Genomic DNA, 17,687 nt, shown 5'->3' with positions numbered 1-17,687 from the left:
TGCTTATAGTCTAAGATAGCATCACGCCACGCAAGGTGGAATATTTCTAATTTTGAACTATGCCATTTCTGTTCTAGACCTCCAGCCTTATGCTTGAGGTCATGCAGGTAATCACTGAACCAAGTTGACTGTGTTTTGGGGAGCATGGTTTTAACACAGGTGGCGCAATCATGTTGAGTGTAGTTTTGACCACTGACTTTAAACTATCCACAAGACCTGTCTACTGATTGGGTATTGCCAAATGTGAAGCTAAGACATCGGGCAGTCTAGCTTCAAGTTCAGTCTTAGTTGAGGAGTTGATGTGTTGCTGTAGTGATAAATAATGTTGTTGTTCTACTAAACAAGGCAGCGAAACTGTAACTTAATAAGTGAGTGATCAGAGGACCACTGATGTAAGAGGCATGATGTCAGTATTCGTGACAGCAATACCACATGCAAGAACCAAATCCAGGGTATTTCCACTAATGTGCATCGAGTCCTGAATGCATTGCCGAAATCCTAATGCATCCACAGTTTCCATAAATGATTTGCAGAGGGGATCGGAAGGCTTATTTTACGAACATTAAAGTCACCAATGATCAGAATGTTATCTGCATTAGTTGACAAATAGAGATGAACGCACCAAATTCTTCTAAGAATTCAGAATATGGGCCAGGAGGCCGATATACAGTGACAAAGTAATACGGCTGATTTTTATTCTTCTGACCTTGGCAATGCTGAATATCCTGAGCAGAGTGGAGAAATCAGATGCTCATATGAAGGGCAGTTCTGCTTGCCTGGTCTGACAAAGAGCAGTTTCCCCAAAACTTACGTTTGTTAAATAAAGCTTTTTTGTATTGGAGCGCTGCGGCTGTGTGGATCATTCGGTTTCTATTTTTGGAACAACCACTGGCCATCCTCAATTTCAATATCATCTAATGTAGTAATGGGTATTAAGTTTGCAAAGCATATCCCTCTATGTTTTTAATGGACACATCTACGGAAGCAGGCAACAGTCTCAACTTGTTGAATTTCCCTCCCTGGTAGATAAACTGCACTATCACCATAGTGGATTTTTCTGCACTAATTTCCCAGCTAAGCTAATGGATTTCCACACCCACATTTATCATAAGCCTTGCAAGGGTCTCTAATGACCTGCTCCGTGGCCTGTTGTAAATTCCTAATGTTACCCTCCCCTAGAGCTCTATGTTCAAATACAAAATGGCGGCGCCTTCCCCAGTAGGGTGGATGCCGTCCGGCATCAAGCAAGCCACGGTGGCCCCAGAATGAAGGCAGTTGCTGTCTACAAAATTGCGCTAGCCACGGATTCAATGATGTCAGCCTGCTAAACGCCTCATCAGTACCCCAGGAGGGGAGGGGACCAGAGACTATTAATCGATGCCGACGCATCTTCCTGGCAAGGTCACAAGTCCTCTCTATGTTCCATTTTTTGTAACCTTTGAGTGCTTCTTCCTGACATCATTGGTGCCGACATGAATAACTATGTGACTATGTCTCATGTCAATGTTCCTTAGTCTGTCTTCCCTTCTGCAGTGTCAGCACCATAAGATAGGATGCAATGTCGGGAGCTCTGGCCCCAGGAATACATTTAACGTCAGCTGGTGTCTGTAACCTGACTTGTGGGTGATAGATCCCCTATCACTAAAGTCCGGCGTTTTGGTCTGGAGACAGGAAGTGGAAGTCACTCATGGGTTCAGAAAATTCACATCAGGCAAATCCAAGGGGAGAACTGATTCACAGTTCGCAGTGGCAAGTGTGATCAGGGTACCACAAACTGGGCACCAAGCCCTACGGGTTTCCTCCACCTAGCCACAGTCTGAAAGCTGTCCTCCATGGCTGGCATTTCTAGGCTGATGCTAATGGGCACGCTAGCCGCCCACACTAACCTCATCTAGAGTGCCCATAATATCTAACTCCCACTGAGCTAAGAAGCTGCTCTAACTTATGGACATGGCTCTCTAAGAGCCACCCTATCTTCCAACATCACACAGGACTTACAGAGGGTGTAAAGTAGTATACTTTGTGCACTAGGAAATTCAGAGTAATGCCAGCAAGCACGAGCTAACCAATAATGAATAAGCTAAGCACTCCTAAGGCTCACACAGGATTCACACACAATTAAATAAATGAATTAAAATTCACAGCAGTTACATTGAAAAAGTAGCAGAAGTATTAGACTTGTAGAACAGTAAAAAAAAAAATCCTATGAGTAAACCACTCCTAAGATTTACACAGGAGTAAAATATGACCATAAATTCACAGCAGTTACACTGAAAAACTAACAGAAGTATGAAACAGGTAAAAAAGAAACAGCTATAAAAGTAATGGTGAGGGGACCTAGCTAGCTAGCAAAAGCTAACTGCTAGTGAATGCTAACTGCTAGCGATTCACAAAAGGACTGTAGTTAAATAAGATTTTGAGCAGATACACTTAACAAGCAGAAGAGTGCTAAACAGAAATAAAAGAAACATATACAACCATGCAAAGTTCGGAGGAGCATCACAACAGCAACAATCCACTGGAAGCTACTGGTACGGTGCTGGGAAGTGCCAAAAAGTGAAGTCTTGGGGTTCTTAGGGTTGTTCTCATCCTTCTTCTTCCTCTAAACACGCAAGTGGAGTTTGATACCAAAAAGCAGTATTTTGGTCTAATCTGACCACATGACCTTCTCCCATGCCTCCTCTGTGATCATCCGGATGGTCAAACTGGCAAAATTCAAATGGGCCTGGACATGTGTTGGCCTGAGCAGGTCGACCTTACTTGCCCTGCAGGATTTAAACCATGATGACATAGTGTGTTACTACTATATCTTTGTGACTGTGGTCCCAGCTGTCTTCAGGTCATTGACCAGGTCCTCCCGTGGAGTTCTGGGCTTTCTCAGAATCATCCTTCCCCCACGAGGTGAGATTCTTGCATGGAGCCCCAGAACCGAGGAAGATTGCCGGTCGTCTTGTGTTTCTTGGTTAGGTAAGGTGATGGTCTAGTGGTTAATCATTGGGCTTGAGACCAGAAGATCCTTGGTTCAAATCCCAGCCTGACCGGAAGGGACCTTGGGCAAGTCCTTAATCCCCTAGTTGCTCCCTGTGTGTAGTGAGCGCCATGTATGGTAGCACCCTAACTTCTGGTGAATGTGAGGCATCATTGTAAAAGCACTTTGAGCATCTGATGCAGATGGAAAAGCACTATGTAAATGCAGTCCATTTACCGTTTCTTCCATTTTCTAATATACTGCCAACAGTTGTCTTCTCACCAAGCTGCTTGCCTGTTCTCCTGGAGCCCGTCCCAGCCTTGTGCAGGTCTACAGTTTTGTCCCTGGTGTCCTTAGATAGCTCTTTGGTCTTGGCTATGGTGGACAGGTTGGAGTGTGATTGATTGAGTGTGTGGACAGGTGTCTTTTATACAGGTAACAAGTTCAAACAGTTGCATTAATACAGGTAAAGAATGCAGAATAGGAGGGCTTCTTAAAGAAAAACTAACAGGTCTGTGAGAGCCAGAATTCTTGCTGGTTGGTAAGTGATCAAATACTTCTTCATGCAATAAATTGCAAATTAATTATAAATCATACAATGTGATTTTTTTTTTTTTTTAATATATTCTCTCTCTCACAGTTGAAGTGTACCTCCAGTAAAATTACAGACCTCTCCATTCTTGTTGGTGGGAAAACTTGCAAAATTGACAGTGGATATGTCTGTAATGGTTGGTTGTGACTACGTATGACTTCATAATATGGCTTCTGTGTCAATTCATTATGAAGTCCATCATACCCCTCAACCATCAATGTTTTGCTGATCAATATAAGCTTAGAACATTTATCTATGCCTGTCAGTATTGAAATATACAAAAGGTGTCTTGTTGCTGCTGCTGTTGATTTTGTTGTTGTTGTTGTTTTTGGACCAGGTTTTCTTTGATCTATGAAAAAAAATAATCAAACTTAATTTCTGCTCGATATCGATCCAGTTATATTCCTACCATGACTGATCCATCCAGGTTTCTTGATTGTTGAGATATACCAAAAAAAAGGTGTCTTTTGGACCATATTTTCCTTGACCTTTGACCAAAGTACTCCAAACTCTAATCAGCACTACATATTGATCCAGTTAATATTCCTACCATGATTGATCGATCCAGGGTTCTTGATTGTTGAGATATATCAAAAAAAGGTGTCTTTTGGACCATATTTTCCTTGACCTTTGACCAAAGTACTCCAAGCTCTAATCAGCACTAGATATCGATCCAGTTAATATTCCTACCATGATTGATCGATCCAGGGTTCTTGATTGTTGAGATATACAAAAAAATTTGTCTTTTGGACCATATTTTCCTTGAGTTTTGACCAAAGTACTCCAAACTCTAGTCAGCACTAGATATCGATCCAGCTAATAATACTACCATGATTGATCGATCCAGGTTTCTTGATTGTTGAGATACATATTAAAAAAGTTGTCTTTTGGACTGTATTTTCCTTGATTTGACCGAAGGACTCCAACAATCTAATCATCTGTAGATATATAAGTAATATTCACACCAAGTTTGAAGGAAATCTGTCAGGCTGTTTTTTGAGTTATCTTGTCTACACCCACACACACCACACACACACACACACACACAACACACACACACACACACACACACACACAACACACACGCACCGGTGCCACAATACCCTGCTATTGCTGCTTTGCTGACGTGCAGAGTGTTAAAGAGGAGAAGATCCACACAAATCGGTATGAGAATCAGGACCTGCTGCAGTGAAATATCCATGCAGACAGAAGGGACATCACTGACGTTGCTGAACTATGGTTGCAAACATGTAACTAAGGATTGTTTCGGCTTGGCGCATGTATGTGCTGCCGGAGTGCCCTTCTACGTGTAATCTGTGGGCGCATCGCGTGCGGTTGAGGTATTCCAGAGACGTAGTCCTCAGCAACGGAGTGTGATGCAGTGACGTCAGAGCAGACCAAGCTCAATGCTGCAGACTGTTCGCAATGGACTAACACAGCACTCTGCTTGGAGGGAGGGAGGGATAGAGAGAGAGAGAGAGAGAGAGAGAGAGGCAGGAGTATTTGCTGAGCTCCACAGAAAGGGGAGAAACAACTGCAGACCATCAGATAATTAGAGTTCCCTCCTCCCTCTCTCTCTCTCTCCTCTCTGTACAGACGTGTAGAATGGATGGTGGGCGTGAAACACTCCATCATATCCCTTCTGCACCAGCCTAATTGAGCCAAGTGTTTTAGTAGATTAGAAGGCAGTGTGCAGTAAGAGAGGGATGCAGCAGAGAGAGAGAGAGGGGGGGGGGGGGGGGGGGGCAAGAAAAGGACGTTTTATGCAGAACTCTGTTTAAATTTGAGTACGCCTGCCTAAAGGGCCGTACTAGACATTTGAGCAATGCACTCCTCAGATTTGGAAAACAATAAATGCTGCCATCTTACACATCTTCAAATTAAAAGCACCATTGGTGACGAGAAACAGTAAAATTTGCTGAACTTTGATGTGCTGGTGCAGCGTGTTGCTGCATCTACCACAGAACTGCCCTGGGTCCTGGATGGTAACCATCCAGGTAGACAACCTGTCTATACTCATCTCTCTGAGGTAGCCTCTGTCTGCGGCAGTCAGGTGAAATGTGGGCGTGTCCTGTTCCTACTCCGGCTGCTGGTGTCTTATCACTGAGGCGCCTGCATGCTGGATCAGAGAAACATGCCACATGGCCAAAATGTCAACTGACATTCATTTAGAATGCAAGTGATGCTCCTCATCTGAGTCTACCCAAAGAACCTTCCATTTGACACATTCATTCCAGCGGCATTTGAGCATCTTCAGAAGCAGCATAGTACCAAAAACTTCCAGCCGTCGCTTCTTCCCAAGTGTGTCTCTGTCACAACGGCTGAATATGACTGCTGACAGAGACAATTTACAGATAAACTTCTGATTGCTGAGTTCAAGAAGTCACTGAAACACTTAATCTTCACCTGGGATGATCACAAACTCATTTGCACCCATCTATATGGGTCACGGGCTAGAGGCTGGCGATCACCTTAGTATTTCTTCGGTTTTTCTTGTTGATTAATGCTGGCAAATTGTACAGTATTTTTTGTCTTTCTGATGCCTGATTCTGTTTTTTCTCTGTTTAAGGTGCAGCTCCATCCAGAGATGGCAGTTGTGTTGTGTTGGCGACCCTCCTGTCCTGTGCACCAACAGCAATTCTTGTATATTTGTCCGTGAATTGTTCTGTGAATTATTTCTGTAATTTATGTTTGTAGCATGGCCCAAGCAGAGGGTCACCCCTTTGAGTCTGGTCTGCTTGAGGTTTCTTCCTCAGAGGGAGTTTTTCCTTACTACTGTTGCTCTGGGGGTTGGTAAGGTTAGACCTTACTTGTGTGAAGTGCCTTGAGGCAACTCTGTTGTGATTTGTCGCTCTATAAAGGAAAATAAATTGAAATTGAAATTGTCACGGCGGGGCCAGAACCTAGCCCAGCAGTCATAGGGCAAGAAATGGCGTACACCCTGGACAGGACGCCAGTCTGTCGCAGAGCACAAACCCATTTGGTTGATGCAGTTGATCCACTGAATATGATTTTGTAATATCTCAAAGACCTGCCTGCTACCTGCTGAACACTGCCACCTGCTGATTGATTTGTGGATGCTGGATGGATGATGGAAATTGGTAGCAGCAGGTTCTGTTGAATTTACATATGTGCTCCCTGTTGGATCCCCTTGGGATTGTTGCAGGGAATAATACACAATGGAAAATAGGAGCAAGTGTGTGTCAGTTTCTTTAAGTTATGAAGCCTTGATCTGGTGGTAACTAAAACAGACTTGTTGACACTTGAAACTACTGTTGTAATATTCAAATCTGGTCTTGGTCTTCACTCAGTCCCCACCTCCAAAGACTTGGTCTTGACTCAGTCTTGACCATTCCAAAATCCCAAAGTCAAGGCCAATCTTTGGGATCCTTGGAATGGGCAAAACCGAGCCAAGACCAACATCAGAGCTGAATACTACAGCTCGACTTGAAGTGTGTTAAGATAAGGTTTTTTTCAGTGCCATGTAAGTGTCATATACAAATATTTAAATAAAATAATACGAGCGATGCACCGAGCGATGCGCCGAGCAATGCGCCGAGCGATCGACGAGTGATCCGACGAGTGATCCGATGTGCAATCGGTGCAAGCCTGGTCATGGTACAGGGAGTTGCAAATAGGAAGTGCCAAATTTTGAGTCCACAGTGAAACAGGAAATGTCAAATGTTGAAGACTTCCTGGCATGGGTGTAGCAACCCCATTTTCCAAGGGAAGATGGAGGCTGTTCATCATGCAACATGGCTACTACAGATGCCAACTTGATTTTTGTTTTTGCGCATTATGGAAAGAGCACCTGCTCTGATTATAACCAGCCAATCCTACAAGCCAGAAAAGATCACATGGTCAGTTGGCGCGTGTGTGCGTCTGTGTCTTTACAACTGCTACAGTGTCAGTCAGGGGTTCTCAGTAAAACATTTAAATAAATGCTCAGCAAACCTTTCCACTGACCTGAAGACAGTCTTATTTTAGTTTTTATTCTTCTACAGAAAGAAAACACATTATTTTCAAGATTGGCACAGCAATTATTTATTTTTTTCCAACACGGCAATTATGGACATTTTTGCGATGTGGACATGTTTTCATCATAGAGGTATTTAATTCAAGCAATAAGGATTTATTTGAAAACAGAATACATTTAGCTGATGGTGGGATGTGATTTTAGGTCCCTGCTGTGCAGCTCACAATGGGCAGTGCTGCTACACTGCATGGCACATATTTTAATTTTGGACATTTATTGCACACATAGTCTTTTTAATATATTTCACTGTGACCAAAAGACTTTGATAAACTCGTTTTTAAGACCAAAACCCTTCATCTACAAGGTGTATTTTCACTTAAGATTTGAAAAAATTCTGTAAACACATTTCAGATTTTCAGATTTAGAGCCAAAATATATCATTGCACAGTGTTCTAGACAAATATTTGTCTCATATTTGGAAAACAATAAATGCTGCCATCTTACACATCTCTAAATTAAAAGCACCATCGGTGATGAGAAACTGAGTAAAATTTGCTGAACTTTGGTTTACTGGTGCAGCGTGTTGCTGCATCTACCACAGAACTGCCCTGGGTCTACCCAAGATTATTCTGAATATTTTGATATGCAGCACATGGGTATTATACTCAAAGAAAGTGCTTTAAAAGATGAAGGTAAAATTACCTGGATGTTCCAGCTGCTGGAGAAATTTATAACTTACATTTGGAGTTATAACAATTCCCTTATCAGTGTTTCAGTTAATTTTATCATTGCTAATCTGGTACTGATAAAAGTGCACTGTCACAAAATTGTATACACTGGGTTGCTTTCTTTCAACCCAGTTTATTGATACTAGAAATGTTCTTATTTTATCTGATCCTTCAGACCAGTGACAAAAAAAAAAAAAAAAAATGGGAGTCTTGTCAGTTCTTTACTGCAGTTTGGGAATGCACCATAACCCATCCATCCATCCATCCATTTCCTTCCGCTTTATTTCAAACGTCACCAAACCCTCTTTATCGTGCTGCATATAGTCTATGACTGAAACACCAAAAATATGTAATTTACAGGAAAAACCAGTTGATAAATTAGTGAGTGCTTATGTATCAACAACATTTCGATTATTAAAAGTTGAATTTTAACACACTGGTACTCTGGTCTTATAAGGTTGTTGTCTTCTAAAATGGTAGAAGTGGATAAATAATAAAATGCCATTTGTGAGTCAGAAGCATTGAGGTCTTTTTCCACTCCATTTTTAATTACATTTTAAAAACTCCACAAGTGGCCTTTAAAAAAGAGAAGTGGTCATTCTAGAAGAGCAGTTTTGGTGAGGATCCAGATTGTTGGTCCTCGGTGAAGGAATGCGCTCTCCCTTCTCTCTCCATCCCTGACTCCTCCTTTCTCTCATCCTTGCTCTCTCTCTCTCTCTTCTCCTCCTGCCCCTCTCAGTTGGACCTGGTACTCTTTGCCGGGACGGTGCCACAGCAGAGCGCGGGCCGGCGGTGGATGGGGACGGGCAGTAGTAGCAGCAGCAGTCGGGCGCGCCGTCCGAAGCATGCCCCAGCGCAGCCATGACTTGCTCGGCGTCAGATAGCGAGAAGATCGTCATCAACTGCGGGGGGATTCGACACGAGACCTACCGGAGCACCCTGAAGACGCTGCCGGGCACGCGCCTGTCCTGGCTGACTGAGCCCGACGCCTACAGCAACTTCGACTACGACCCCAAGTCCGACGAGTTCTTCTTCGACCGCCACCCGGCCACCTTCGCCTTCATCCTCAACTACTACCGCACCGGGAAGCTGCACTGCCCCAACGATGTGTGCGGACCGCTGTTCGAGGAGGAGCTCGCCTTCTGGGGCATCGACGAGACGGACGTGGAGGCGTGCTGCTGGATGAACTACCGGCAGCATCGCGACGCCGAGGAGGCACTGGACAGCTTCGAGACCCCGGAGCCGGACGCACCTGAGGATGACCCGGCTCTCACCGGGGGCGCGGACGGCGACCTGAAACGGCTGTGCATGCAGGAGGACGGCCGCAGGGCTACGTGGTGGGAGGTGTGGCAGCCCAAGATGTGGGCGCTCTTTGAGGACCCCTACTCATCCAAATACGCACGGGTGGGTGTCTGTTCTATTCTATTATGTGCGTAATTGCGCATAAAATGCTACACTTTCTTTCTTTCTTTCTTTGTTTCGCGTGCGTGCGTGCGCGCGCACTCAAGTTTGACACTACTTTGCCTGTGCGCATTGTTGTGCGTAAAGATGTTGCCAGCCAGTTTTGTAATAACAGAACGATGCGGCGTTTCACTGAAACGTAAATTGCGATCTTCCAAAAAGCAATTTCAAATAAGGGAACATAATGATATAAAATGTTAAAAGAATCAGAATCCTGCGCATTGAATATATACTAAACTTTGAAGGTAAAACTGTAACAATCCTTTAAGTTTGGGCAATTTAATGCCGTTTTAACATTCATGAGTCAGTCCTGGACCTCCCAAAACTGAGGAATATTGTGGATCTGTAAAGTGGTCTTGTCATTTCGCTGCTTCTCCCCTTCACTATACACACGTGGCCAATGTGCCCCACAGTATCCCTTGTTCTGGAGTTTAGTGACTTGTTCAAGGACATTCCAAACAAGTAGGGACATGCAAATTAGATATAAGGAATAGATAATCACTTTTACAGCCAGTTTTCTTGATACAATTTATCAGATGGATACATGAACATTTCCAAGTCACTGAATAGGTCTTGAACATCCTTTATATAAATCGTTGATGAATGCAAACAGTATTGCAAATTTGTGTCAAGTTCTCAAAAACTGACTGACCATGCTGGAAGCGCACAGTCTCTTGTATTGTTTTTGATAAACAAGATAAATGAAATGTCACTTTTACTTTTATCTTTAAGTTAATTCTGTAAATTATGAAACAATGAAAAACTCAAATTATTCTTCTGCCAAGGTCCAACAGTCCTGTGTATGAGTGTTCTGTTCACATTTTCCTTTTCTATGTTAGAGCTATTCCTTCTGTCTGTGATCCTGATTGTTCAACTTTGATCCTCACCTGTGATCTGGATCACTCATCTTTAATCTTTTGATGGTGATACTGGTGCTTGTCTTTCATCCTAACCTTTGATACAGAACATCAATTTGATCCTGATTGTCGAGCTTTGATCCTGATCACAGATTTCTTCTTGGAATCAGAATCAAAGATGAATAAAGATCAAATGCAGGACCAGGATTAAAGATAGGAGCCCCTTGTCCAGATCCACACCAAATTTTCTGGTTTCTTTCTTGACCCAAGAACTTTTTCATGAGTAAGTTCTTTCAGCTTTCTCCTGTTTTAGTTGGGGTTGCCACAGGAGATCTGTATGTTCATTTGCATGTTTGACACCAGATGCCCTTTATGACACAACTCCACATTACATTACATGGAGAATGGGCAGGGGTGGTCTCAAACCGGGAAACATCTGCGCTGAAAATAAGTACACTTACCACTTGACTACCACATTGCCTTTTGCTCAGTTTTCATTGAGATCCATTAATCTCCTTTTAAAATATCCTGTTGAAAATAAAAAGAAGCATCTGGCAACAAAATCAAAGCATCTTTGATGGAAGTAAACATTTTAAGATTGAAAATAAGATGAAAGTACACTGGAAGATTTTTTTTTCTTGTCTGTGTTAAAAACCTAATAATGGTGAAACTTCCAAGCATTTAAAATATTTCCGTCACTCATCTTCCATATGAGCCCCATTGAGGTCACCAGGAGCTATCTGTATTTCTGTGCTGATTGTGATGGCATCTTTCATTATACAACTTTTATTTGATTGCGTTTGAAGCCTTGTTGCTGATTGCAAGGTCCTAGTGGCCACTAGGGGCCACTGTTGCTTGTTAACAGTGGCGATCCCTCGTACATCTCTGCCGAGTCCAGGTGTTGCAGGTTGTAATGCAGATCCATGTGGACTGCATCCACAACTGACCTGTTTGCCCTGTAGGCAAACTGCAGGAGGTCCACCAGGGTCCTTTGATGTCCTTCAGATAGCTCAACACCAGCTGTTCAAAAGACTTCATGACTACAGATGTCAGAGTGACAGCCTGCAGTCATTTAGTCGTGTTATGGAGGGTGTCTTTGGGATTGGGATAATAATGGAGCATTTGAAGCTCCTTAGAGGGGACCTCACACAGCTCCAGAGATCTGTTGAAGATCTGGGTGAAGATGGTTGCCAGCTGGTCAGTACATGCTCTCAGACATGAGGAGACACCATCAGGTCCTGGATTCTTTTTGAGGTATGCCTTTTTGAGCCTGTTTGAACCATTTTGAGTGTATGCCTCTGACACAGGCAGAGGCATACACTCAAAATGATGAGGGGTGCTGTAATGTCTTTCACAAAAAGAACAGAGTTGAATTATTCTGTTTTATTATTACTGTCAGTTTGATGTGCAGTGACTGACTCTACACTCACCACCAGTGGACAAGAGTGAAAGACAACTGAGTGCCTGTAAAATGTTGAAGGTATTGATCAAGTAAAATAAATCCTGAGTCCTAAGACTTTGTTTAAACTTGTCAGTTATTCCACAGCACGTTTACTGCAAAATCCATGTCACACCCATGATTAGTTTTATTTTCCAAGAACAACTTACTTCCTCTTTTCTGTGTAACAGTTTGACATATTTTCCTGACACAGACACATTTTTGTTCATTAATTACTGACCACATCTTATAATAACCATAAAACACACACACACACACACACACACACACACACACACACACACACACACACACACACACACACACACACACACACACACACCACACACACACACACACACACACACACACACCACACACACACACACACAGAGAGAGAGCTAAAGGAATGGAACCACAGACCTTTTGGCTGTTGGCTCATAGTGCCCACAGTGGTCTCTCATCACAATCCAGAGCATCTGTAGGTCAAATTTTAAGATGTTTTAAATGCTGCTACTTAGAAAAAATTGAAGGCAGATAGCCACATAAAAACAAAAATGTCCAAAAAGTTCACAATGATGGCTATACATTTGGTTTAGTTGAAATTTTGCATGTGATTTTTTTTGGGGGGGGGGATATTATTTTTCATTTTCTGAGTCCAGTCAGACACTAGTAAGTTATATTTTGCACATTGTTAATCGAATAAAATTCACAACAGTCTTCAAATCTGATCCTGAAGTTTGCAGATATAAACACTGGACGCTGGTGTGATACATCTTCAGAATGAAACTAGAATAATTCAGAAGGCTGATGTATACGAGGTCTGTCCAATTTTGCACGTCGGCACGGTGCCACTCATGGCGCACACAAAAAGAACACCTCCGTGTTGGAAGCCTCACAGGACATGTTGTGGCATGTCCAGCTGTTACACAATTTCTCGGATACTCACTCGACTGAAAAGCCATCGAAAGCCGTCTGAATCTTCTGAATGGTTTCCAACACGGAGGTGTTTTTTTTGTTGTGCGCATTGAGCGGCACCGTGCCGACACAAAATCCTCCACACGTCTTTCATTACAAAATCTCCTGTAACAGTGGAATGTGCCGCAGAAGTGCTATGTCCAGCTCTCTTGCCATTTCTGTGGTAGTCACACAATGTCCCGGATCAACACAGCGTTCAGTTTAGAAATGATCTGGTCGTTCCAGCCTGTCGATGGCCGCGGTGCGCCGCGCGCCCTCCGCCGCTGTGGGCCGTCTTTAAAAAGGTTTTAACACTCCTTAATCCATGTGATGCCGACAGAATCTTCATCGAAATCCATCTGAATCTTTCGAATGGTTTCCAACTGGCTGTCTCTAACAGTTTCTGAAAAAAATTTCATGGAGCAAAGCGGCAGTCTCTCAGCCATTTCACTGACAATAAAAATCCGACGAGGGGGCTGGACCAGTGCTCACTCAAAGCCTGCCCACAGGCGAATGACGCAACCGACAGGCGTGAAAAAACTCACACATGCGCACGAAGGTTCAAGCTTGGCTGATGCAATCACACGTGATTCAAATCCATATGGTTTTTGAAAAAATAAAAGGTCCGTTACTTTTTGGACAGACCTCGTACTCTGCATGCTTTATACGTACTCCTATAATCTGTAATGGTGTTTCTGATCAATTATGACTTCAAAATTTTTTGACTTCTGTGTGACTTCATTATGAAGTCACTCATATCAATCATATGGTAATCAATATATGGTTAAGATCATAGTTTTGTTGTTGTTGTTGTTGAGATATACAAAAGTGTTTTCCTGACCAGTTTTTCCTTGACCTTGACTTTTGACCAAACTACTCCAGAATTGAACCATTTATAAATATCTACCCAAGTAATATTCTGACCAAGTTATTATTATTCTGCCGGAATATATAAAAGAAAGATCACGATGATTGAGCTGCCATCAGGTCTTTATTTACAAAATACATCCCCTGTCTGATTTGGCTGCAGAATTGTGACAGACATTAGATACAAGCCTCTGTCCAAGCTGCTGAAAGCAGAGCGATAACACCTGTTGTGGGTCTCTGCTGTGTTACAGCTCTGTGCTACAACACTCATATCACTCACTCACACATCTCCTCTCTTTAAAAAAAAAAAAAAAACTACATCAATAGCTTATCCACTGTTTACTTTTTGCAATAGCGACTGATTGGTTGGATGAATTTCATTTGCCTGTGGTAACCTATATTGTAAGTATAACAACAACAACAACAGGGCTTTATAATTAACTTTATTCAGTAAAATCATGGCAGTGATCATTCATTCAGCATCCGTTGGCCAACCATGGCGTCGTCTGTGCCTTCTTTGTGCATCATCTGTACCTCCTTCGAGCATCTTCCAGCCTCTGTATCTCTTCTGTGTTTGTTTGGAACATGCTCAAACATTCACTATGTCCATGGCGTTCTGTTTGTTTCCACTGAGTATGACCTAGGTGTGCGCTGTGCCTGTTGGGGGAGGGGGGGGGGGGGGTTTACATATGGTTTGTCTGCTACCTGCTGTGGTTGTGGGAACGTGTCTTCATATCAACTAGCATGTTAAGCTAGCAGCCACGGGAAGAAACATGATGTCCATTGCACTACGTGGACTACCAGACAAAATATCCACAAAAGAAGAAGTAAAGCAAATGAATAAAGAATAGAATGTGTGACTTTAGATGATACCAAAAATTTTCTGCAATTCAAAAGACTGCACTGGAAGTTTTGAAACCTTTGCAACACACATTTCTGAGCAATGCTCCAGGGTACGTGTCACAGGGAAGACATCAGATGCTTTGAACCAGATGTTTTGAAACTTTCCACTTAATTTGCACCCTCTGGTGTTGAAACATTATGAGCGAAGCACTGCGAAGCTTGCTCATGGCACAGGGAGTCCCAAACAGGAAGTGCCAAATTTGGAGTCCACAGTGAAACAGGAAATGTCAAACACTTCCTGGATTGACATTAGACTGGATCTCATGGAATCCCAATGGAATTCAGTGGCAAGTTCAGAATGAAACAGAAAATGCCAATTTTTGAGCCCACACGGAGACAGGAAATGTCAAATGTTGAACACTTTCTGGATTGACAATACAACAGATCTCGTGGGATCTCGCGGGAATTCAGTGGGAGGTTGAGACTGAAATAGGAAGTGCCAAATGTTGAGTCCACAGTGGAACAGGAAATGTCAAATGTTGAACACTTCCTGGATTGACAAGACATCTCATGGGAATATAGTGGCAATTTGAGACTGAAACAGGAAGTGCTAAATTTTGAGTCCACAGTGAAACAGGAAATGTCAAATGTGTTGGAATTTTTTTTAAATAACACCCCCCCCCCCCCCCCCCCCGGTTTTGATCTTTTTTTTTTTTTTTCAAATTAACCTGTTCTTTGGTATATGTTTTTACTGTTGAATTTAACCCTCTCTAAGGTTTCTGTGTAATTTTGTGTTTGTCTCATTAAACAATGAAAAAGTCAAATGTTGAACACTTCCTGGCTTGACAATAAATGAGATCTCGTGGGATCTCACGGAATTCAGTGGGAGGTTGAGACTGAAATAGGAAGTGCCAAATGTTGAGCCCACAGTGGAACAGGAAATGTCAAATGTTGAACACTTCTGGATTGACAATACAACAGATCTCGTGGGATCTCGCGGGAATTCAGTGGGAGGTTGAGACTGAAATAGAAGTGCCAAATGTTGAGTCCACAGTGGAACAGGAAATGTCAAATGTTGAACACTTCCTGGATTGACAAGACATCTCATGGGGAATATAGTGGCAATTTGAGACTGAAACAGGAAGTGCTAAATTTGAGTCCACAGTGAAACAGGAAATGTCAAATGTGTTGGAATTTTTTTTTAAATACACCCCCCCCGGTTTTGATCTTTTTTTTTTTTTTTCAAATTACCCTGTTCTTTGGTATATTGTTTTTACTGTTGAATTTAACCCTCTCTAAGGTTTTCTGTGTAATTTTGTGTTTGTCTCATAAACAATGAAAAAGTCAAATGTTGAACACTTCCTGGCTAGACAATAAATGAGATCTCGTGGGATCTTGCGGGAATTCAGTGGTAGGTTGAGACTTGAAACAGGAAGTGCTAAATTTTGAGTCCACAGTAAGTTGGTTCCACTCCTCCAGCCAAGGCAAAGGAGTCGGTATCGGGTTAATTGGTCATGTGACTTGTTAGTCAGGATTCTGATATTTGGCTGATTGGCTTCAGACACGCCGCTCTCCTGATTGGCTGCAGCCTTTGTTTACAACGTAGCACTGGTACCACAGTCTCTGGAGGAGTGAACCAACTTACGTTTTTGGCGGTTACGCCACAGCCAATCCCAGAGCGTGGCGTGATAGCCATAGCGGCTGACGTATCAGAAGGACAAATCGCAGCCATGTTTCAAAAACACTTCCTGTAGAACACTTCCTGGCATGGGTGTAGCTGGGTTGCGCTGAAATCTGATTGGACACTCCAGATGCCACCCAGATGATTGACATGTCACAACACCACACATCTGGTTGAAAAGAGCTATTTTGAAATCAGTGACACATATTGACTGCCGGTCCCTCCTGTAAGTAGTTGGTGCCGTGTTCCTCAAAAAAATTTCTAATCCACCTTCGTAGAAGAAGAAAAATGTTTGAGCCAGTTTGAATTTGAACACATCGTGTGAACCACAGACCTTAGTTACTATACTGGTGAGTAAACAGCCATTTTCTAATGTCTAAAATTATGTCCTTAAACTCTCTACAACTTGGTATAAATTGAATTAAAAATATAAAATACAGCTTCCTGTTGGAGTGAGTAGAGGAGTTTTTCTTAAAAAGACGACCTGGAGGTTCTGCTAATTTGGCCATATTGTGCAGCCGTCAGTGGTGGCACCAGGAAATTTTGTTGGGGGGGCTGAGGGGGGCTGGGGTAAAAGTTGGAGGGCTCCACAAATGTCGTCAAAATGAATGAAATATAGTAAATTGCTTATACATATCAAGGTATATGTTTTAGTCACCTGTGCTCCTCTAAAATGACACACATCACTTAGAATGATTACAAGTTCAGTAAACTTGCACATAGGTATAAATAAATATAAGTGAAGTCTTAAAAGTGGCTGTAATAAATATTTTGGAAACCTAAATTTTGCAGTTTGGAGTTTTGTCTCATTAATACTTGCAAATGCACAGAGGGTGATTTACAATATCCTTTGATTTGTACATGTGCTTTGTGAGCCACAAACACAAATTTCTGATTTGTAACTTGTGTGTGGGTTTTTACAAATAAATGTTTATTTGCAAAACTGAAAATTCTGTTTGTGAAGGGTGATTCAGTATTGGTGGATCACCGAACACACACATTCATCACTTTGCTCAGTTACACAATATTGAGACATTCTTAGCGCAAAACTGCAGTATTCACATTATTGGTAGAATTTTATTGGGGGGCTGAGGGGGGAGCTTGGCTCATTATTGGATGGGCTTAAGCCCACCTCAAGCCCCCCCTTGCACTGTCACTGGCAGCCGTACTGTAAAGTAGCTTGAAAAGTTAGAATCTGAATGACATCAACATAAAAAAAATGCTTAAAGTGGTAGGGGTTAACAGGGGCAAACTGGGGGGTCTGGGGGGACGAAGCTCCCCAGAAAGCAGAAGATTTCTAACCATGCATATGCTCCTCA

The 17,687-nt window shown here is 42.5% G+C and overlaps 1 protein-coding gene across 1 annotated transcript; it reads left to right on the top strand.

Annotated features, from left to right (window-relative positions):
• Window positions 1-8,996: 8,996 nt before the first annotated feature.
• Window positions 8,997-9,701, top strand: LOC117528751 (potassium voltage-gated channel subfamily C member 1-like). The gene has a single exon (XM_034191383.1). The coding sequence runs from the start codon at window positions 9,126-9,128 to the stop codon at window positions 9,699-9,701; it is 576 nt and encodes a 191-aa protein (XP_034047274.1). The 5' UTR covers window positions 8,997-9,125.
• The last annotated feature ends 7,986 nt before the right edge of the window (window positions 9,702-17,687 follow it).

This window comes from Thalassophryne amazonica, chromosome 16 (genome assembly GCF_902500255.1).
Source record: "Thalassophryne amazonica chromosome 16, fThaAma1.1, whole genome shotgun sequence".
Classification (NCBI taxonomy): Eukaryota; Metazoa; Chordata; class Actinopteri; order Batrachoidiformes; family Batrachoididae; genus Thalassophryne; species Thalassophryne amazonica.
The sequence above is the reverse complement of the archived record's forward strand: the minus strand, read 5'-3'. Positions and strand labels throughout refer to the sequence as shown.